This window comes from Rhinolophus sinicus, chromosome 16 (genome assembly GCF_057876585.1).
Source record: "Rhinolophus sinicus isolate RSI-liver-muscle chromosome 16, RSI-T2T, whole genome shotgun sequence".
Lineage (NCBI taxonomy): Eukaryota > Metazoa > Chordata > Mammalia > Chiroptera > Rhinolophidae > Rhinolophus > Rhinolophus sinicus.
In genome coordinates this window covers 12,540,569-12,561,992 of record NC_142516.1, presented here as the reverse complement: position 1 = coordinate 12,561,992, position 21,424 = coordinate 12,540,569, and the positions used below count along the sequence as shown (strand labels likewise).

Below are 21,424 nucleotides of genomic sequence, written 5' to 3'. Positions count from 1 at the left end.
TTCACTTGCATTATATGATTTCAGCACAAAGAACAATGCCCACTCACAAACCCCACCTGCAGCTCCAACTGTGGTTTTGTTCCGAGGGCACGAGGGCAGTTAAAGGTTGAAACCAAAGGAGTGGTAGAAAAACGTGGGAGCCATAGTTAATGAAGATTTTTAAGGACAGACATGAACATTTAGGGGGTTAACAGGCTACACTTCACCCCTGAAACCACAGATCAATTAAACCCTTGGCCTTCACGTCCTCGGGCCTATACCTGACTTTTCCCTGCTCCTTTAGGTCTGTTTTTCTCTCCCCAAACTGCCCCAGATGTAGAGAAGCTAATCATCCATCACATTTAGATGTGAAAGGTTTCCCTCTCAACAACTGGGGACCTACATGCAGCAGGGATTATCTCTGGCACATGAAGGGTGAGGAAACTGAGTCAGGACTCGGCCCAGAGTGGCACAGGTTCCAGCGCGCGGAGCCAGGCCTGGAACTCCTGTCAGGTTTCTAGGGCTGTGTGCCTGTGCGCACGGAATAGTTTTAGAGTGCCCGTACTTGCGTGCTGTAACAGGGTCAATTTCTAAGTTCATTTCCCATCTTTTACTCCCCTGTGGCCCTCAGCTAATATTTTTAGCCCCCATGGGTCAGGTACTCACAGTAGAAAAAAGGTGCCACATCCTCTTGGTGGTAAGGGTGAGAGTATTGGTGGGCAGTGGCAGGGTGGCCAGAGAGAGGATGGGATCCCGCCATTCCTCCTGAACCTCAAGGGAACTAAGACCAGAAACCAGAGCCAAATAATTCCTCCTGCTACCCAGCTGCTGATAGTTCACTAGAGGGAAGATAGGCAACTTTTCACACGGAACTTTTAAATTGTAAATCAGACACATTAATTATAACTTTAATATAACAAATGTTATTAAGCAGCAATTCAAAATCATAAATCTTTTTGAAGGTGCACAGGATTATTATAAGGTCAGTTGGCAGTAATGCAGATAGTATCTGGTATGAATGAAATGCTGGGGTGCGGAGTCAGGGTGGCCTTCCTCAGCCTCATGCTGACTTCCCAAACTGGAACGACACCCCATACCCTCCTTCCCCCTCTTCACGCCCAGAGCCCCTCTGGAGCTCACGGGGAGAAGGTGCAGGTGCACTGGACCAGTCCTTGCTCATCCCGGACTTTGTCACCGGCCTGGAAAGCAGGCCCAGGAGGCTGCTATGCCCTCGGAAGCCAGGCTGGAAGCCACAGACTGGATCCCAGGTCCCCGGCCCCTGCTGGGCTGGGGGCTGCCTTCTCAGCTCCCCTTCCACCTGGCCCCAGTGGAGCTTCAGTGGCAGCAGCTGTGGAGCTGAGAAGGGGGAGACAGACTGTTCGTGGTGGGCCATGCCAGGGAAGCAGAGAAGGGGAGGGTTGTGCACAGGAAGTGAGGTCCCATTTGAAAGGCACTATAGGAGCCGAGGCTTAAGGCAAGGGGCATCCGAGCCATCACAGGAACCCCCTGAAGGCTCATAGGTGGATGGGGGTCAGCCTAGTTATGGGAAAACCAGCTCCTCAGGCCTGCTCTCCCCACCGCCATCCCCTCACTGTTTTCCCACCTTCACCTTGCAGCTGCCAAGCTGGAGGCCCCAGCAGCAGTTGGCAGGGCTGGTCTCCATCTGGTGCAAACCCCTCCCCCTAGTTAAGGCACTTCTTTCCATTTTCCAATCAAGTGAGTCAGTTTCTAGTATCACTGGAAGCAGCAAAAATGAGGGCTCCCTTCCCCCTCCCGTTTTTTGACTTCCCTCTAGATGGGTCTGAGTTTTAATGTTGGTTCTGAGAATTCTATGTATATTCCCACTGACAAAGGCTTCCCTTTGAGGGGACTGAGTGACTCAGGCCCTTTAAAACTCCTGACCTGTCCCAAAAAGTGATTGTCAATTTCAGGGTGGGGCAGGGGATAAGGAAGAGGAGCAGGAGATAAGTCTCCCTGCTTCTCTGTGAGGTCAAAGCTGGTTCGTGGGCTGAAAGAAGGGGGCAGGAGCTGGAGTTTCACATTTAGTTGCAGCACATGGGCCCTGGAAGAGGGCCAAAGGAAAGCCAAGGGCAGGAGCCAGGCTGGCACTGGAGGGCATGTGGGACTGTGTGTGTGCACCTGGGAGGCGCCTGGAGGGTGACAGCACCCGTAGACAGAAGCTTGTGTGTGAGTGAACGTGGACTGTTCCACTGTGTGTGGTGGTCGGAGGATGGCAGGCACAGGAAGCAGCCTGCGGGGGAGCAGCACACGGCTTCCTTTCCTCCCACTTCTCCCTGGTCCTCAGGATTTCAAGGGTACTTCTATCCCAGCAAGGCCAGGCCCAGCCCCATGATAACTAAGAGGGGAAGTGGCCACGGAAAGGAAAACTTCCGGGGCCTCAGCAGCTGACACCACAGCCTTACTAGTTGGGCTCTGGTGCTGGTACCTTCTCGGGCAGAGACCCAGCCTCTTCACTGCTCAGATCCTGAGTCCCAGAGTCTCTGCCTCCCAGGCTTTCAAAGGCGTTCTACCCTCACCACCTTCTGCAAGGGCAGAGGAGTGGCAGGAAAGTGGGCGAGGAAAGCCGAGAGCTCCTCTCCTCCATCTGCACTCTTTCTTAAAGGTCCCTGTTCTCGTAACAGTCCTGGGAGGACTGGCTGCCCCGAGTCAGGTGTGAGGGAACCAGTGGCGGGGCAGCGTGCGCGTGGAGGTGTCTAACACACATCCAAAAGCAGTGGGAGAGGTAAGGGACACACAATTGGGGACAAAGAGAAAGATCTCAGGCCTCAGGAAAAAGGGTCCCAGAGCTGGGAGACACATATTCAGAGGAACGGATGAACAGTTTGAGGGAGTGTAGAGTGTGGCGACACTGAAAAATAGCCGGCGGGACCTTAGAGACACAGGCAAAGGGGTGCTGGGCCTGAGGTGGCTGGAGGGCGGAATGGGCACAGCAGAGGCGCAGACCTTGACCTCTAGGAAGGTGGGCAGGAGGGGGCCTGTTGTCAGGCGCTGGCAGCGGTCTTACTTCCCTCTCCATCCCACCCTGAAGAGAACAGGCTGTCTCTCCTTTGCTCTTCAGAGCTCCTGGCGTTCCCTGAGGGCAGTCAGTAAGGGGTGGTCCCTTCCCATTCAACCAGGTACTGAACCTTGCCCTCGGGCGTGACCCTCCGAGCCAACACCTGGTACTTCTCCCCACAGGCCAACCGCCCGGCTGCGCCAAAGTAGTTAGTGATGGACGACTTGAGGTGCGACAAGGACGAGTCATCTTCACTGATGCTCTCAAACGTGTGGCTGTCGATGCCCTCGTCGGGCCGCTCGGCGCCCAAAGCCCCCTCTGCACTGCTGTCTGAGGGGCAGCGTCCACCCAGCTCGGCTGCCCGCCGCTTGGCCCGCAGTGGCGTGTACGCTTTGGCTGCCAGCTTCCTCTTTCGGCTGCCCACTGTCCGTCTAGTATCAGGAAGGGAAGTGGAAGATGGAATGAAATGGAGAAGTCCTCACAAGGCCCTCTCTCTGCGCACTCCCCTGGGAACCAGGAGCTGGGCCGGGCCCAGGCATGGCTTATCTCAGGAGCGCCTCACAGCAGCCCTGGGAGGAGGGAAACAGGCTCCAGATGAGAAACCACCAGCTGGGGAGTGACAGAGCTGGGATTCCGGCCTATGAGTGTCCAGCTCTAAAGCACATGTTCTTTATATTTAGGATCTCAGCCCTGCACAAGTCCAGGGGCAGAGGTCCTGCTTACAATGCCTTGCCCCTCATCTGGACACGTGTAGCTACATGAGTCAAATAGGGGTTAGGACAGCAGCTCAGGAGTCAAGTCCCTCGCACCCCCGAGTCTGGCCTGGAGACAGACACGCGTGCACACGGGCACATGCACATGGGCAGAAGGGGCCGAGGTGGTAGAGAAATAGACACGCACAAGAAGAGGTGCACATTCACAGGGACAGGAGCCAAAGAGCTCGTGAGAACAAAAACAGGAAGAAGTAAAACACACAGGCAACAGCAGACACAGACAGAGATGTTTGGAGATACAGAAAAACTCTCAAGACACACAAGTCTATTTTTGCAAGGGCCTGAAGTTGAAGGAGCCCCGAGTTCAGAAGAGCTTTGCAGCATACCCTCCCTACGCCACTGAGGACTAGCTACTATTGCCAAACAGGCTGTACCCTCAGCGAGGCCTCCAGGGGTTTTGGTCCCCTCGCCCAGGCCCTACACCTTGCAGGATGCCATTTCCCCTCCACCAGGCTTCCAAAACAATGGCTCTTTTTCATAGAGACCCAAAGACAGACACCAGATTCAGATAACCGAGCATGAGGGTTGGGGACCCTGCAGGCAGAGGCACCGACATGCAACACCATGGCACGCAAAGGCCAAGAACCCCAGAATGGAAGAACCTCTGGTCGCACGACCCCTGAACCGCAAATGCCCAACAAGAAGTGTCACACAAGCTTGTGCAGCAGGCAGAGCGGAGCAACCTGAAGGAATGTCCATCCTCAGCACCGTCTGAACCCCATGACTTAGCCCAGAGGGTCCCAGACTCACAACTGCAGGAGGCCGAGTCCCTCAGCCCAAGACTCAGATGAACAGAATGAGCTCCACGTTAGTCACAAGAGTGGGAGGTGGAGGCAGGAGGGTGGGGGAGGGACGGGCGACGACAATGACGAACTTGGGTCTCAACAGCCAGGAAGCTTACCTGGAGTCATAGGAGAGGCTGGTGGAGGCAGAGCCAGACGTGCTGGCAGCGTCTGTGGAGTCCACGTCTGAGAAGAAGGTCTGGCCTGAGCTGGCACTGAGGGAGGAGAGCGTGGGTCTGAAGTCAGCCCTTAACCCCCTTGGGATCTCTCCACACACATCCTATGTCCCAGCAGGGGCCCATCTTCCCACTGCTGAGCTTCCTGCCACCACACCTGCAGGGACCACCTCCTCTCTGCTTGGCCATTTTCTACCTTCCCAGACTTCAAAGTTCCAGGAGTCAGGAAAGCCTTCCCCGACCACCCTCCCTGGAGGTGATATACGCACTATGACAGTAATTCAAGATAATTAATGAGCATGATTCCAGACACTTGTGTGATCTACAGGCCCAAAGTGCTTTCATTTACAACATCTTGTTTGAGTCTTCTAACAGCCACGCAAAAACCAGGTGAGGTGGCTCAGAGGTTAAAGAATTTAAAGTGACACAACTAGGAACAGGTGAGTAGGGGCTGGAGCCCAGTCCTGCCTAACGGATGCCCTTGTTCCCTTTTCCATGCCTATAGGAAGGCACTGAATGGCCTTCATCATTTCAGAAATAATGGGATATGCAGTCCCTCCCCTTGGGTATACCAAGCACAGGGGGCTGTCGGGAAGTGTCCAAGGCAGCAGGGGAGGCTTAGTGAGGCTTCGTGCAGCAATGTGAATGTGGGATACCCACGGCAGTTTTGGTATAAGGTGTGGGGCCTGGAGAAGCGGGAGAGGGATGGAGAGGTGTGGAGGCCGGGCAAGGCAGGCGTCGAGTGCTGCTCTGAGCTTTCCACGGGAGCCCTGGAGACCACAGCTGAGGGATGTTATGCTGAAAGCTTTCAAGCAGAGAGACCCTTCAGGCAGCCTTCTGCTATATGGACCCTTTTAACTAGAATGGCCCTGGGGGAGCCCCCACTCCCTCAAAAGGCTTTCTGCTCTGCCCTTTCCAGAGCCTGCCTTCACTGCTGGGGCAATGGAGGTGGTCTCCCCAGTTGGTTCCATCCTTGTTCCCAGAGCGGACCTCTCTGCTGGGTCCCTCACTGTTACCTTTTTAAACTCTGAATTTCATCCAATGTGAAGTCAAATATGCTGGCCAGGTGGTGGTTGGTGCTCCAGGCCGAGGTAAAGTCGCTCTGTGGACACAGAGGAAGGGGGCGGGGGTCAGTGAGCCTCAGATCTTCTCCCCGCTGAGGGCCACAGGCTGCCAGGGCTTCTGAGGGCTGGGCCCTCCTGAGGGGAAGACCTGTCACTCCCTCCTTCCTCCCAGTCCTGACAAGGGGCCAAGTCACATCAGTTCTAGTCCTGGCTCTGTCTCTAGCTATCTGTATGACCTTCCTATGTCTGGGTCCCAGTTACCTCAGCGGCCATGCTTCACGCTTAGAGGTGTGAGGGAGTCAGGGAAAATGAAATGACGGTTGTGAAAGTGCACTGCAACTGTCATGTGCTGGAGAGATGGGCGGCACTGCTAATGCCCACAGGGGGCTTCAGCGAGGCTACAGGGCTGCTGAGGGAGGAAAGTGTTCCCGGGAGCCTCTGCCACTGCCTGAGGTGCGACCTCGGGAGACTCACTGCCCCTCCATGGCCGTTTCCCCACCTGAACAGTGGGGACGAGGACGCTACCTACCCTTGCCCCCCTTCAGGTTCTGGGGAGAACGTGGGGAGATAAAGGGGTGGCCTTGCAGTGCCTGGCTTTTCCTCGTTTAGCTGTAATAGGAGCTGACTCCTCTCTGGGAGTTGGGAGAGGCCCCTGGGCCTGGGGGACTTATTTTCTGCACAGGAATCCCTAATAGGTGCTGACCCTGCGTGTGCAAGTGGAGAGTAAGAAAACAAGAAACTAACACTGGGAATAGCATCTTCCAGCAAAAACTTTGATCTTTTTCTTCTATAAACTCGCCTTTTCTGCTGCTGGAATTCCTGAGGCAACAAACTGTGGAGACAGAAAAAGGAGAGGGTGGCCCAGTCAGAGCCTGAAGGCCCAGGAGGTGGCCCAGAGGGAGGAGTGGCAGGGGCAGAGCTGGGGTCACAGCTGCTGGGGTGGAAACAGCCTCTCCTTCACAAGGAGACCTGGGGAGAGGTGGGGGGTCCTCTGGGGCAGCAGGTGTGGGAAGGTGCGCAGGGGGGGGGTAAGGTGGGCAGAAAAGAGAGAAGATGCCTCCTCAGGCACGTGCAGCCGATGCTCTGCCCCCCACACCCAGGGTGAGGGGGCTCAGCTCAGCCAGGAGAGCTAGGGACCCCTTAAACTCTGACTTCCCCTTCACGTCTCTGCCTAAGCCCTCATCCAGCAAGACTGGGTCCCACGATGAAGCAAGGCAGTCAGGGCTGTGGGAGGAGGGGTCGGGATGTGGGCTCAAGCCCTGGCTCAGCCACTAACGGGCCTCTCAGGGGGCCTCCAGCTGGGACTCCTGGTGTACGTCCTCCCTGCTTGCTTGGATGCTAGCAAACTCTGCGGGCCCATCGCATGCCCGCTGGCTGGGGCTGGGAGGTGGGCACTGACCCAGGCTTGCTCTTTCCTCTCTTGCGCAGCTCAGAGGGGGCGCCGTTCTCAGCGGGCACCAGGCCCTTGTCAGGCAGAAGCCTCCCTGGTGGGTTGGGCGGGACGCGAATACGCAGCCGGAAGATGCATTTCTTCTTCTTGATCTCCTTGCCACAGAGGAACCTGGGGAGTGGGCAGGGGAGGAGAGAGCTCTGGAGTCTGTCGGTCCCTCCTCCTGGGGAGGAGCGTCAAGCATTAAAACTATGCTCTTTGCCTCACTGATCCCCGAGCTAAAATCCAGAGTGGCCTGTGGAGACGCTGATTCCTGCAAAGCCTGTGGGATCAGGAGCCTCAGGTGGCGGCTGAGGACGTGGCTGGTGGCTCGTCCTGTCCTTCCCCTGCATGCGTGGTTCCTGCTGCTCCTCTCCCTTTTCTTCTCTGCCTCAACCAGCCCCAAGGCCACCTCCCACAGGAAGGCCTCCTCCAGCTCCCAGGGGAACACCATTCTGTTCTCTGCTCTCCCGCCTCAAGGAGGCTGAAAGCACCTGCAGGCACTTCCCCCCTCATTCTTCCACCACTGGCTGAGCGGCCAGGAAGCTGCAGAGGTGACTCAGACGCAGCTGGAGCTCCCCTCAGGAGACTGTCCACGCAAGGACAGGAGGCCTCATGCATATGAGAGCAGGGCTGTGTCTGGCCCCAAACCACGGGAAGGTGGAAGACAGAGTGGATACGTCTGCCTAGAGGTGTCTGGAGGGGCTGCATAGAAGCAGGGACCATGTCTTATTCCTCACTGCGTCCTCACCCCTACACCAGGCTGACACAGAGCAGCAGTTCAATAAATAGTTGTTGATAGAACAAATGAAAGGGATTGAACTGCATCCTCGGCAAAGGGAAGAGTGTGAGCAAAAGCATGAGTGGGGAAGCAAAGGGCTCAGAAGAGCTGACACCCAGAATAAATAACGTAAAAGGACAGTGGTAGAAGGCATGGCAGGGACTGATCCTAAGAGCCCTTGAATACTGTGTGAAGGAGCCTGGGCATTCCCCACGGTAGTAGTGAGATGCGTCAACTGTGTGTTCTGAGAAGAACTCAGAAGTCTGGGTGGGAAGCCATGGGCCACACAGCCCACCTGAGCGATGATGAATCGCTCCCTCGGTGCCTGGCCCAGACCAGACATGGCTGGGGCAGGAGAGGCCCTCAGAGGTCAGGGGTGTAGCCCCTTATGGAGCTGAGCCCAGAACCAAAATGTGTCATGCTGATGGAGTGCTCAGGGGAGGTATCACAGAGGAGGCGGGGTGCTCCCTGGATCTTGAAGGATGGGTAAAATTTATATAGTCAGAGAGAAGGGGCAGGAGACCCAGGCAAGGAGCACAGTTTGAGCAAAGGCTATGAGGTAGGAAGAACCTTTAGATTGAAATCCCACCTGTCGGGGCCCCACGGCACTTCCTTCCCTGCTCGCACCTGCTTTTGTAGCTGTTCAGCGCATTGAGGAGATGTGGTCCTCGGTCCGTCACAGGGGTGCTGGTGAGCTGAAGGGGAGCAGGCCAGCAGAGTGGTCAGACCCATGCCCATGGCGACTGAGGAGGCCTCCGCCGCCCCCCCCCCTCCGTCTCCTGATGCTTATGAGTCCTCTACGTGAGGACCAGCGGCTTACTTCATGATCCCAGACAAGTCTTTTCACCTCTCTGCGCTCAGTTCCTGTTGGAAACTGGGCAGAGTAACTCCTGCCCTAAATGTATCCAGAGCTTTCAAAATGCCCATGCCCTTGACCCAGGGATGCTACTCCATGGAATCTATCATACAGACATAATGTGAAACATGGACAGAGCTTTATGTACAAAAATGTTTGCTACAGCACTGTTCCCAATGCTGGGCCAATGGGACAAGAAGGAAAGAAACTATATGCCCAACAGGAAGGACACTGGTAAATTATGGTGGAAACAAATGCAGCCATTAAAAAATGTGTATGAAAACTCATGATATGGAAAAGTATTTATGATATAATATAAACTGAAAGAAGATGAATTAAATTGTATATACTGTATACTCTAAAGCACATAAAAAGAAAAAATACACATAGAAAAGAGAATGGAAGGAAATGCACCTATGCATGAATAGCAGCTGTTTGTGGTGTGATGTGGGAATATGGATGGCTTTGTTTTTTAAATATACTTCCTTATACTTTTTGGTACTTTAAAATTTTTCTACCAGGAACATGTATTTTTTTTTTTTTTTTAATAAATTGAGAAAAGAACCCTATTTTTTTGAAAAATACCAGCTCTACCTATCTTTTTGGTTGCATAATAAGTATGTATTTTATGAATTATCAAACACTGTAAATGAAGATGTTACTACATGAAAATCTTTTGTAAAGCATAAGGGTTACTTTTTTTTAATTTGTATTTTTTAAATCCCTGTCTAATCAAAGAAGGATTTGGGACAGTCACTAGAGAAGACACCTCCCTCTACACGTGGTGGAGAGGATTCTAACTGTCAAGGGGAAAGGGGGCATGGCCCCGCCATGGAAGAGGTTGGGGAACCTCTGGCTCTGTTGCCAGCTTAGCTCCAAAGCTGTGCTGGCCACTGGCAAACACCTCTCCACCTCAGACATCCTGAAAGTCTGGTTGTTACTCCCAAGATCACAGACTCCCAGGCTCCTGGTGCCCACGTTTGCTATTCAAAGTAGGACCAGCAGGGGGCAGGCCCACTTCACTTTGCATCCTAGCCAGGTAGTTTGGAGTGGGTCAAACATCTCTGCTCCAGTCACACTTTATCCCTAGCTCCCTGCAGCTGAATTTGTGTAGCCTTAACCTACCTACTGCCAAAACCTGGATCAGGAAGCCCCTTGCACGGCATAAGCTCAGAGGTGTGGACTCAGGGAGGCAGCAGTTCAAAGACCCTGGGCCTTTGTCCCAGCCAGCAGCTGAAGAGCGCACGTGCAGAGACCTAGACCCCAGTTCCGCACTGTGACCCTGGGCAAACCTCTCTACGCCGCAGTAACCCCACCGTGGGATGGACTCCTGCCATTCTGTCATCACACGGTCCTGCATACCTTGCCGAGCTGCAGGAGCTCCCAGTGGTGGTTGACGAAGGCCAGAATCTCCTCAAAGTCGAAGTACTTCTTCTTGCTCTGCACCCCCAGGTTGTAGAGGGCCAGATGAACCACGTCCACCCTGGGCAAGGGGGCAAGGGGGTGGGGCGGGGTGAGGCAGCAGCCACAGCTGGAGCCTCCTGGGTCCGGGCTCAAGGGCAGGGCCAAGGCTGGGACCTAGCAGTTGGAAATGGAGGGAGGAGGGAGGAGAGGAGCTGGGAAGGGGCGGGTGGGTGTGGGCCAAGCCCCATCCTCTCACCATCGCAGGGGCAGCCTCTCGATGTACTCTGGGCCCTGGTTACACACGGAGCAGAAGAATAGGTAGAACCTGTGGGTGGGTGGAGAGGGGGCCTATGGGTGGGAGGGGCTCTGACACCCCACCCTCATTCCCCACCTGCCTTCCCATAGTCAGCATTGTTCTCATTCCTGGGGCTGGTGGCCTTTAGTGGGGTAAGGGCAGGACAGGGACCAGGAAACACTCCCCCACTCCTTCTAACCCCTATCTCAACCCCTTTCCCAAGTGTCACTGCCCTGGAGTGTGGCTTTCAGAGAGTGAACCAAGTCCCACTGGGCTGCAGTGGTCACCCTTGTTCTCTCTGACACACACACACAATCACCAACATGAGACATCAAGAAACACGTAATATCTGGTCTGACACACATCAGCCTCCCATTAGCTTAGCTCCATTGGATCAAGTCATTCATTTACCCAGTGGCTCCTACAACCCTGGGTGGCGGTAAGGCAGGGCCTGTGTCACTCCCCCTTCCCCAGACACTTAAAAGAGACTGGGGCTTTGTCTAAGGTCCCCCACAAGTCATTGGCAACTGGGGATGTGGTCCAGAATGTTCCTCCATGGGAAGATTTCCCGTAGACAGGTGTACGCCATCACAGACCCCCTCCCCCCAACTAGGGCCTGGCAGGCAGTCTGAAGGAGTTGCTGCTGCTATTCCGTCTCCACATCTCACACCCAAGGCTGAGCCAGACCAGATTAGCACCTACCGGTCTCCAAACATCATGGGCTCATTGAGGCACTGGGTGCAGGCCTCGTGGAACCACTGCCTGCACTGGTAACACTGCAGCATCCGCAGATACCATCTGGAGAGACAAAGGAGCCAGGTCACCTGGGCCCACACTCCCAGCCAAGCATGAATCTCAGCAACCTTTCCCAACATAAACTTGCCCTCCACTAGGGTAAGGGAAGAGAACTCAGTTACCGAGCACGTAGGCTGTGCCAGGGGAGGTCCTGGCAGCAGGGCATATGCCATCTCATTTGATCTCAGGATGGACCACTATCCCCATTTGACAGATGAGTCAGAGGTTAAATGGCTTGCTCAAGGTTACTCAGGAAGCCAGTGGTGAAGGGCGATTCAAATTCTGGCCTCCCTAACTTCAAATCCCGTGATCTTCCACCATCCTATACTGGAACCCCCAGGTCTGGACTGTGCCCCACACACGGCTTCCCAAACACCACTGTCAGGGAAAGGTTTGCCCAAGAGACTTCACAGGAGAACAGTGGCTCCTGTAACCAACATGGGCAGCACTACGTCTGGTTTTGCTCACCAGGACTGTATCAACCCTACCATGGCCATTCAACAGCTACTCACTGAATATAAACAAAGAGCAAAAAGGTATTTCCTTAACAACAGTCAATGCTCTGTTCACACCTTTCAGGTGTGGTCCATGGACCCCCAGCATCAGTCACCTGGGGTCTAGGTTAAAATGCAGATTCCTTGGCCCACTCCAGACCTTTCCATCTTTGGGGCAACCCCAGGGAGATGCATTTTTAATAATCACTCTGGGTAACTGCCTTAATTAATGCTGTAAAGATCTCTGCAAGATAAGCATTTCTCCATTTTATCCTCTAGGCCTCTCAACACCCAGGGAAGTTGACGGGGCCGAGATTATTAATCACACTTGAGAGATGAAGGAGTTCAAGCGATTTGCCCAAATTAGCCAGACAGGCTGAAAGCACAGCCTCCAGACTCCCAGTTCTGGTCAACAAAGCCTGGGGCTAAGGTTAGGGCTTCAAGTTGTCCTGTAGGCTGAGTTTCTGAGGGCAGAGATCCCATCTGTTACAGTAGCAGTCAGGCCCGGAGCAGGCTCACTTACCATGGCTACATGGAGGCCCAGGCCCGCAAGGAAGAATCAGGCCAAGACTCTTGCCCTGCAGCCAGGACAAGAATCCCCTCCACAGTATCCCCAATGTATGACCCCCCACTCTCTGCTCACACACCTCCAGAGAGAAGGATCTTAATACCTCCCCAGCTCTGACAATGAGAAGGTTTGTCTAACTTCTGTTCACCCCCAGTAACATCTCACATTTAAGTGCTTACCCAGTGCCAGGCACTGTGAAGGCCTTTGGGTGAATTATCTACTTCAGGCTCTGCTCACAACTACCTGGGAAACTATTATGATAACAGGCTCAGGGGCTGCACAGCTGTAAGGGGCTGGGAGAATGTGCACCCTGGGGCCCAGGCTCTTAACCACTCTTCCATACTTCCTTCTTTTCCAAGGGCCCCGGGAAAACACCTCCGCCTTCAACGGCCCGCTGCGGGAGGGCTAGTCTCACCCCCTTGAGCCCCGTGCTTGGGTCTCAAGCTTAATATTAATATTAGGGCTCTTCCCTCGAGCCCCGCCCCCGCGGCCTGACACTCCCGGGTTGCCCCCGTAGGGCCCGCCCCCACCGCGCCCCCCCCCCCCCCCCCCCGCGCCCCCGCGGCCTTACTCTCCCGGCCCGCCGCAGTAGCAGTAGCACTGCTGCTGGTTGGTGCGGTGGGGTGAGTCCCACTCGAGCTCCTCGGGCTGGTAGGACAGCACCATCTTCACCGCCTGCAGCGTCCTGGCGATGGCGCCCTTCTTCAGCGCGCCGCCTTTCTGTGGGAGATGAGGGGTCCCAGGTGAGCCACGAGGGAAACGCCCGTTAGGGAGATCCTCAGATTTTCCAGTGGAGTCAGACGCAAGGAGCCTTTTCTCATCAAGCCCAAATCCATCCTCTCTATCCCAGAAGGGCCTCCATTAATAGAAATAAGCACACCAGTAAAGATAACAGCAATAACCAACCAGGGTGGGCACATACACGGTGCCTTTTAACATTAAGTGTTTTAACATTTATTGGGGGCCTCCTACTCCTGACACCACATCTGTATCCATTTAACAACTGAGGAAACTGAGGCTCGGGGAGGCTAAGGAACCTGGCCAAAGACACACAGCTGAGAAGTGGCAGCAGTGCTGTCTGCCTCCAAAGCCCTGGCTCTGTGACCAGGAGTCAGGCCTGAGCCCAGGGAGTCACTGGGCTTCGCACTGGATGGGGGGAAAGGCAGGGACTGGAAGGATGGGGGGCTCACCCGCACAGCCAGCGCGAAGATGCAGCGTCGGCAGAACCAAGGTGTGAGCAGGGGCCGGTCGGCACTGCCTGCTATGGGGATGTGGCACTGCTGGTGGTAACCTAGGCAGAGGAGGGGTGGTGGGTGCCCACAAGGACGCAGTGGCCCAAAGCCAGTCAGCCCAAAGGCGGCAGGGCTGGGGAGGGCTGTAGCAAGTCCTAGGAGCAGTGTGCCTGCCAGCTGCCAGGGGACTGGCTGGCCTTTCTCACCAAGGGAGCCAAGTTGGAGTCCAAGTAGGTGAGTAAAAGACAGCCTGGACCCCAGTGGGGGAGGCACCAAGGTCTGGCTTCAGCTTCTGTGCCCCGTCTCTCCCACCCATCCTCTCCACCCAAGGGAGCTCCAAACTGCATAACTTGTCTCACTTTCCAGAAGCCCCAGAGCTCCCCAAGGGTCACCTCTCTGGGCCCTCACTTCCTGGAAACAGCAAGCCAGCTAAGGTCCCAAGTCTGAGGGAGTGACTGCCAGGGGCCAGTCGGGGGATGGGGCCTTCTCAGTGTCCTGCTCATCACACTCACCCAGGCCACACTTCCCACAGATGAGGATCTCATTCAATGGCCCTGATGTCTTCCCCAGACAGATGTTACACTTGGGCTCCTCCCCTGGGACACCAGCTGAAAGAGAGAGGCCCTCTGGGGTCAGGTCTGGCTGGCAGGAATTAGAGGTTCTAAAATCACATTCCAGGCGCTGAGCCTCTACCTGCTGGACCTAGCACTGGGCCCCATATGCCAACACACAGACTCTCCCCAACCACTCTGAGGTCGGAGGTACCTACTGTCATGACCCCATTCTAAAGATGGGTAAGTTGAGGCTCAGAAAGGTTAAGTCCCTTGCTTAGCTAGTAAGCAGAAGAAGTGAGATGCAAACCCATGGCTGTTTGACATCAAATCCTTTGTTCTTTTGACCATATCATGCTACCTCTCCTGCCTAATTTAACTTGATTTGTTAAACAGTTTTTTTATGTTGAATAATTTTTAAAAATATTATTACGGAATCATAATAGACAGAATGTCATGATGGAACTCTATGTTCTCATCAACAATTATAAACTCTTGGCCAATCTTGTTTTGACAATATTCCCACCCACTTCCCCCTCCTGTATTATTTTGAATCAAGTCCCAGATACCCAATCATTTCCATAAATATTTCAGTAGGTATCTCTGAAAGATTAGGGCTCTCTTTTTAAAAATAGAAAAACCATATCTACAGTAACTTTATTATACCTAAAATTAAAAATAATTTCTTCATATCATCAATAAATTCAGTTAGTATTCACATTTCCAACTGCCTCAAATAAAAATGTTGTTTGTTCAATTACTTTTAAAGTACAGGTTCCATCTTTTTTTTTCTTTGCATTTTTTTGATGTTGTTGAAGAATAAATACGTGCTTGTATGTGAAAGATTTGAGTGAATAAATTAAATACATGTTGGCGTGTGTTTCTGTCCTACTTCCCCTCGCAGACTGAAAGGTTTGTAAGAGCAGAAATGCTATCTGTTCATCAGTGTGTCCTCAGGACCTCATATAGTGTGTATGTGGCATATTACACGCACTCAAGACATGTTTGTTCAGTAAATGCTCTCTTGCCTCTTATTCCTGAATATGTCCCCAGGAAGGAGGTGCCCACCGTGGATCTCAGGAAACCCTCATTGGTGTAAGGAGTGATGGATCACTAACGATGACATGCTCAGCCTCGTGCTGTCACCTTGAGAGGTGCCAGATGGGCTCCCGTCCTGCCTGTGAGGAGCAGTTACCTGGCTGGGGAGCCAAGCCATTCCCCAGGTGAGCCCTATGGCACCGCCATGGTGCCTGGCATGCAGTGGGCTTCTACTCAAGATCTGCTAAAGTGAACTGTCTTTCCTCACCTGCTGGTTCCTCACGCTTTCAGTAAGAGGGTAACCAGGACAGAAGAGCCTCATTGTTCTGGATCTTCATATAGTAATAAATTGAGGTGACAGGGGCTTGGAGAAGAATCAGTCTGCATTAGCTACAACATCTTGCAGAAAAAGGCAATTTGGAAGCTCTAATAACTGCCTGGGTTCTGTGACCTCTACTTGGCAGGCTCCTTGAAATCATCTCTTACAGTAACAAATTCTTTAGAAACTGCCCCTGTAACTCAACAGCACTGGACTAAGCATTTTACATGGATTATCTCATTGAAGCACCCCGTGAGGCCAGTACTTTCATTATCTCCTTTTTCCAGATGAAGAGACTGAGGGTCAGAGAGGTTATGTCACTTGCCCAAGAATATGCAGCTAGTAAGTGGCAGAGCTAGAACTTGGTCCAAGGAATATCTGACCTTAACACCTGCCTTTCCCCTCATACCACCACATCTATTCTCCCGTTAGAGCATAAATGGCAAACAGGTTTCTTCTCTCATGGCGACTCTGATTGACCAGTAGTGGTTGCTGGGAGCACCACGTTGAAATATAAGTGTTGTGACTCATTAGTGCTGTCTGATGTGTACCTGGCAAGGGAAAATGGTGGCCAGAATGCCCCTGATTTGCTATCTCTGTGAGACAATGTAAACCTCTGAAGGCATGGATGGTACCCAACCCGGCTTCCTTTCAACCCTGAAGCTGACCCAGCACCACTGGGCACGTCCATCTTTACCTGCCTGGTCCATCTCTGCTTTCTTGGTCTTTCCCCCATGGACAGAACTGCCTCCACTAGTTTTCTTCACAAATTGACAGGAGACATTATGCTCCCATCTAGAGGTGAGAATTCTGATTCCCTGGGCCTCTCCCTGTTCCCAGCCCAGAGTGACCCAGAGCTTTGTGCAGAGGAGATGAAGTGCAGCAAGGAGGCAGACACAGGCCTGGGACTTACCCCTGCTCTCCCAGCACCTCCCAAGCCACTTTCTCCATCTGCCTGCCTCCCTCACGAGGTATGAGTACTCAAGGGGATGATGGGTGTCATAAGGGCTTTTCCATGTAAACACACAACTGGTCATCTCAGGTGGGGTTAGGGGTCCACGGACAAGGCCAGATGCCAGAAGTAAGAGACAGAAGGAGACAAGGAATGATGGAGGTGGAAGAGAGAGGACCCAGGGTGGGGCAAGGGTGCCCAAAATCTTAGGAAGACTCACCATGTTGTATGTCCTTCCACAGGACCCAGTATTTGGAATTGTCTTCAAAAGTCACAAGGCAACTCTGCTTTGAACTACTGACCTGGGGCACAGAGAGGGGAGGAGCGACATGAGAAAGTGGCTGGGGAAACGCTGTGGAACATGGTCTTCCGCTCCTATTTTTGTCCCCACAGGGCACAGGGATTAATTAGACCCCCTCCTTGTGCTCCAGAAAGGAGAGCTTGGCCACAAGGGGAAGGAGGATGGCCGTTCCTGGAGGTAGTGAGCAGCCAGTCACCGGAATTGTACAGTCAGGGACTGGCGGACAACAACTTGGTGGGAATGCTGAGCACAGAACAAGCCAGATGGTCATCGGTAATCTTCTCCAATCTGACTGTTTTGTTTTGTAGGCTCAGAGCACTTTTCTAAAGAACTGGTTGGGTGATGTTGGCTCTAAGGATGGAAGCTGCCAAAAGCTCCTTCCATGTTCAGCTTTTGAGCTTGAGGGACAACAGGGGAATTTTCCAGCAATCCCCCATCGTCCATCACCAGTCTGAGGCCTAAGACAGAGGATGAGCAGGGAGACGCTGAGCCTGGGAACAGGGGCTGAGGAGGAAAGGTTTACCCTCTTGATCTTCCCGAGGTAATACAGTCCATCTGTCCACCGGCAAAGCACATACTGGCCTTCTGTCAGCTTGGACATCAGGTCTTTGAAGTTGTTCTTGGCTTTTGCCAGGGCCCCCTTGTTGGGGAGGTGGCTGGTGGCACCATAGGAGTCCCGAGTCCCTGGGTCCAGAGCTCGATTCTCCATCAGTTTCCACTGACACTGGAAGAGAAAGAGAACTGGCTTTTTACTCCTTGCTTCAGGGGAGGGGGAAAGAAGGGAACTACCATTTATGTAACCTGTGCTATGTGCCAGATGCTTTTATTCTCTCACTGGATCCTCATGACAACCTGGTGAGGGAGGCATTATTAGTCCCATTTCACAGGTAGGGAAAATGAGGTTTGGCAAGGGGAAGCAGCCAGGGGGTCCGAGGCAGAGCCATGGTTCATAATCAGGTGAGCTGATTCTAAGCCCTGCTCTCTTTCCCGCCCATACTATGCTGCCTTCTAGAGAACAAATCTCTCAGCCAACCACAGAGCAAAGTCCCTACCCAGTGGCCTGACCACACTCACTGGCTTTGGAGCCTAAAGCTTTATCCCTTAAGCCAACATATGCCATGCTGAGTGGAGGGCCTTCTCCAGGAGAGAAGCAAGAAGTCTTACACTCTCCACCCCTACCCTGAGAGCTGGCAGAGGAAACTCACCCGGAAAGGGAAACTCCTGGGTGGCTTGTGAACTGGCAGAGCCTTGGCCATCTGTAATCCCCTTTTCTGTTCTCAATTATGGGATGATTTAATGGAAACCAATGCGGGGACATTTAAACTCACTTATGCTTTTACTCAGATGCAAATTTGCTCCAAGCAGTTGTCACCCCCATGCCACCCTCTCTAAGCCGGTCTCTCACCAGCCTATAAAATGCACTGCTCCCCCACTGCTTTCACTCTTCCTGCAAAGGTACTACTGGGGTCCCCAGACACAGACCCCCACCTCCACCCCCACCCCCAGCATCTTAGACTTCTCTAACCAATGAGTCACTTCAAGCACAGTGACTTCTGGCATCCTGCTGTCTTTTCCATCCCCCTGTCTGTGTTAGGGCCCCACCTTGCCTGGGCCATTCACTCATTCAATAACTGTCTCCTGAGGCCTGTCCTCACCTTGTGCTCACCTATACTGGGCATCTGGGATGGGCAATAGTACCGCCAGTGACCAGTGCTAAACAGGCCACGCCGTGCTTTTCTGCCTCCTCACCAGACTCTTCCATAGGGCCACAGATTCCCATCTTTTTCTTCTCCCTCCCAGAAAACGTGAATGGCATTCGAAGCCCTCCCCAGGGTCCTCTTGTCCCTTTTCTGGGCTCACCTGGCTCCATGTCCCTCTACACACTCTCCATTAAGCCAAACACCACCTCCCTGTGTTCCCTGCACCGGCTCCTCTGCGCCTCTCGTTCCCTCCCTCTCTGCCATGGCGCTGGGCACCTGCGTTATGACTATCCGTATACAGGGAGGGTCCCGTGTGTTATCCATGTGAGCGCGTGTGCACTCCTGTGAGACTGTTTGATGCCTACAGCAGTATGTCAGTGAGCATAGGAAGATCAATACAACTGTGCGCATGTCTGGGGCCCCCGGGGCAGGCAGGGCACTGCTAGGGTCTTGGCTCTCCAGACCGCGGCGCGGCCACCCCCATCCGAATCGCTTGTCCCTATTCCTCTTTTCTGCAAGGCAGAAGGCACAGGCACAGGGCAGGGTGTACGGTCCGAATCCCTGCCTTCTCTCTGCCACCTGGCTCCCGGGCACTGCGAGGTTCCCGCCCGCAGGGCCTGGGGCCCGCACCGCGGCAGGTTCACAAACTGACACTTCCTCCCCTGCCGCGCCGCTGGAAGCGGGCCGGGTCGCCGCGCCCCCACTGGCCTGGCTGGGGGCCTCCGGGTGGCGGCCCCCCAACCCGAGCCTCCATCCCCCCCGCCAGAGCGGGCCCCCGCGGGCTGTGATTGGCTGATTCAAACCCATCTGCAAAGAAATGCCTCTTTGCGGGTTCTCGTCGGCGTCCAGTTCAAATCCGCGGCACCGGGAGCGCAGGGCCGGGCGGGGGCAGGAAGCGAGGATGATTCATGAGCCGGGGCCTCTCCCAGGGCGGCCGTTGGCTTTTTAAAAAGGGTGTTCAGGAGGGGGAAAAAGCTTGCAGGAGTACCCCCTTCGGGTCCAGCTCTCCTGTCTTCAGCCGCTCCGACGCCGAGCTTCCCCCTTTCCCATCCTGCCGCAGCCTGACTTCGGACGTGAGCAAAATCCCAAACGCCCCCGTTGGTCTCCACCACACCCCACCCCGCCCCTGAACAAGAAAAGTAAAGGAAAAGTAAAGATTTGGGGCAAGGAAACAGCGACCTGTCACCTACGCCCCCCCAAAGGCTCGGGGACCCCGGGCGGACTCCTGCCGCAGGCAACGGTCACCCCCCTCAGTCTCCCGGGCGTGCAGCGCCCTAGGACTCCACCCCCGCCCCCCGGAGTCGTTCGCACAGCCAAAGTTCAGGGAGATTGCAAAAGAGGGATGTGTGCAGTGAGAGAAGAGTGTGGCGGGGAGTCCCCGGCCCGGGCCGGCCGCCTGCAGCGCTGAACTTACCGCGAGCCTGCGTGTCCGCCGGTCCCACTTGGAGTCTGGCCACCAGGCGCATCCGCGGAGGAGGCGGCTGCGCTCGGCCCGCGGCTGCCTGGCCGAGTGTCCGCCCGTGGGGCCGGGGTCGGGGTCTCGGCGGGGGCGGGGCGGGGCGGGGGCGCCACGGGGAGGAGGGGGGGTGGAGGAGGAGGGAGGGGCCGGGGCGCTCAGGAAGGGGCCCCCCGGGCGCGGGGCGCCATCTTTTTCGCGTTTTCCCGCGAATTATTGACGTCCCGCTTATGTAATTAGCGGGGGCCGCGCCGGCCTCGCCATTGGAGCCCGGGGCCGCCGGGGCCCGTAGCACCCCCGCCCGCCCCCGGGCCACCCCCTCCCGCTGCGGGCGCGCATCCTCCGCCGCCACCGCGCGCCAGGCGCAGACACGCGGCGCGTGTGCACGGACGCAGAGCCCGCGCCGCGACACGGCCGCACCGCAGGGGCGCAGGCACAAGGGGGCAGCTGCTCGCGCGCACGGCGCTCAGAGCGGGCACTCACTCGGCGAGGAAACACGGCTCTGCGCCCAGAGGGGGCAGACGCACCGCTGGCACCGACACCGCAGGGAGGCGCAGACACAGATTCACAGCGGACACACAGGCCCCGCGGCCCAAACGGGATTCACGCAGTATCAACGCACAACACCCCGCACTGGCAGCGCGGTCAGCAAACACAGAGACACAACACAAGCATAACACAGAAACAGACACACGGCGCACACAGCACAGACACAAGGTCACACCACACCGTATACACGACACGAACACACACTAAAGAGACGATGACAGGGTATACACACAGATGCAAGGAGAGCGACACAGTGTGCACAAAATAGGCACACAACACAGACACACGTACGGTAGACAAACAACAGGCACTGCGCCACAACACAGTAACAAGGTACACCAACACCAAGTTGCACACCGACACACTGTACAGAAACAACATACAGAGACCATTGGAAATACCACATACTCAGACACAACATATGGGTAAATGGCGCACAGTGAAAGACACATACGTAGGAATAGCAAATAATGGCACCCTGGTCATGGCTCCAGTCATATCGGGCCCTTGCCCTGGGGACAAAGGGCAGACGTGTCCCTGTCCAGACTCACTCTTTGGGAGGGGGCGGAGAACACGCGCCAACCACACCCCACTCTTTACACCCCACTCCTTATCCATCAGCCCTGCACTCGCCTGCCACCATCACACTCTGCAGACACCCCCAGGAGGCTGGGGGAGTGTGCACATCATGGGTGTGGCCGCTGGGCCTCCCTTCCCCACCCCTTCAGCCTTCCCTGTTTACTGTCCAGTTGCCCACCTTGGCCCTCTGCCTCCCAGCCCTGGGGTATTCTCTCTAGCTGACTGGGTCTGCCTTTAGGACACCTGGGCAGAGATATGGAAGCGCTTACCTCTGGGTCTCATAGGCCAGCTCCACTGGTCATTGGCCATGGAACTTGAGCACATCACTTCAACTC

General features: G+C 54.8%; 1 protein-coding gene across 5 annotated transcripts; it reads right to left on the bottom strand.

Annotated features, from left to right (window-relative positions):
* Positions 1-852: 852 nt before the first annotated feature.
* PHF19 (PHD finger protein 19) lies at positions 853-20,144 on the bottom strand. 5 transcript variants are annotated; one of them, XM_088792729.1, is made up of 16 exons: positions 19,920-20,144; positions 19,494-19,631; positions 17,329-17,529; positions 16,725-16,806; positions 14,157-14,252; positions 13,603-13,703; positions 12,984-13,132; positions 11,258-11,353; positions 10,517-10,585; positions 10,219-10,339; positions 8,628-8,695; positions 7,190-7,351; positions 6,535-6,622; positions 5,743-5,828; positions 4,670-4,765; positions 853-3,426 (listed from the first exon to the last, which is right to left on the bottom strand). In XM_088792729.1, the coding sequence occupies exons 3-16, from the start codon at positions 17,512-17,514 to the stop codon at positions 3,084-3,086; spliced, it is 1,743 nt and encodes a 580-aa protein (XP_088648855.1). In that variant the 5' UTR covers positions 17,515-17,529; positions 19,494-19,631; positions 19,920-20,144; the 3' UTR covers positions 853-3,083. The 5 variants fall into 5 exon arrangements, with proteins under 5 accessions (XP_088648855.1, XP_088648857.1, XP_019586762.2 ...); XM_088792731.1 differs by lacking the exon at positions 19,494-19,631 and having other exon boundaries at positions 17,384-17,529; positions 19,920-20,092; XM_019731203.3 differs by lacking the exon at positions 19,494-19,631 and having other exon boundaries at positions 19,920-20,053.
* Positions 20,145-21,424: the final 1,280 nt, after the last annotated feature.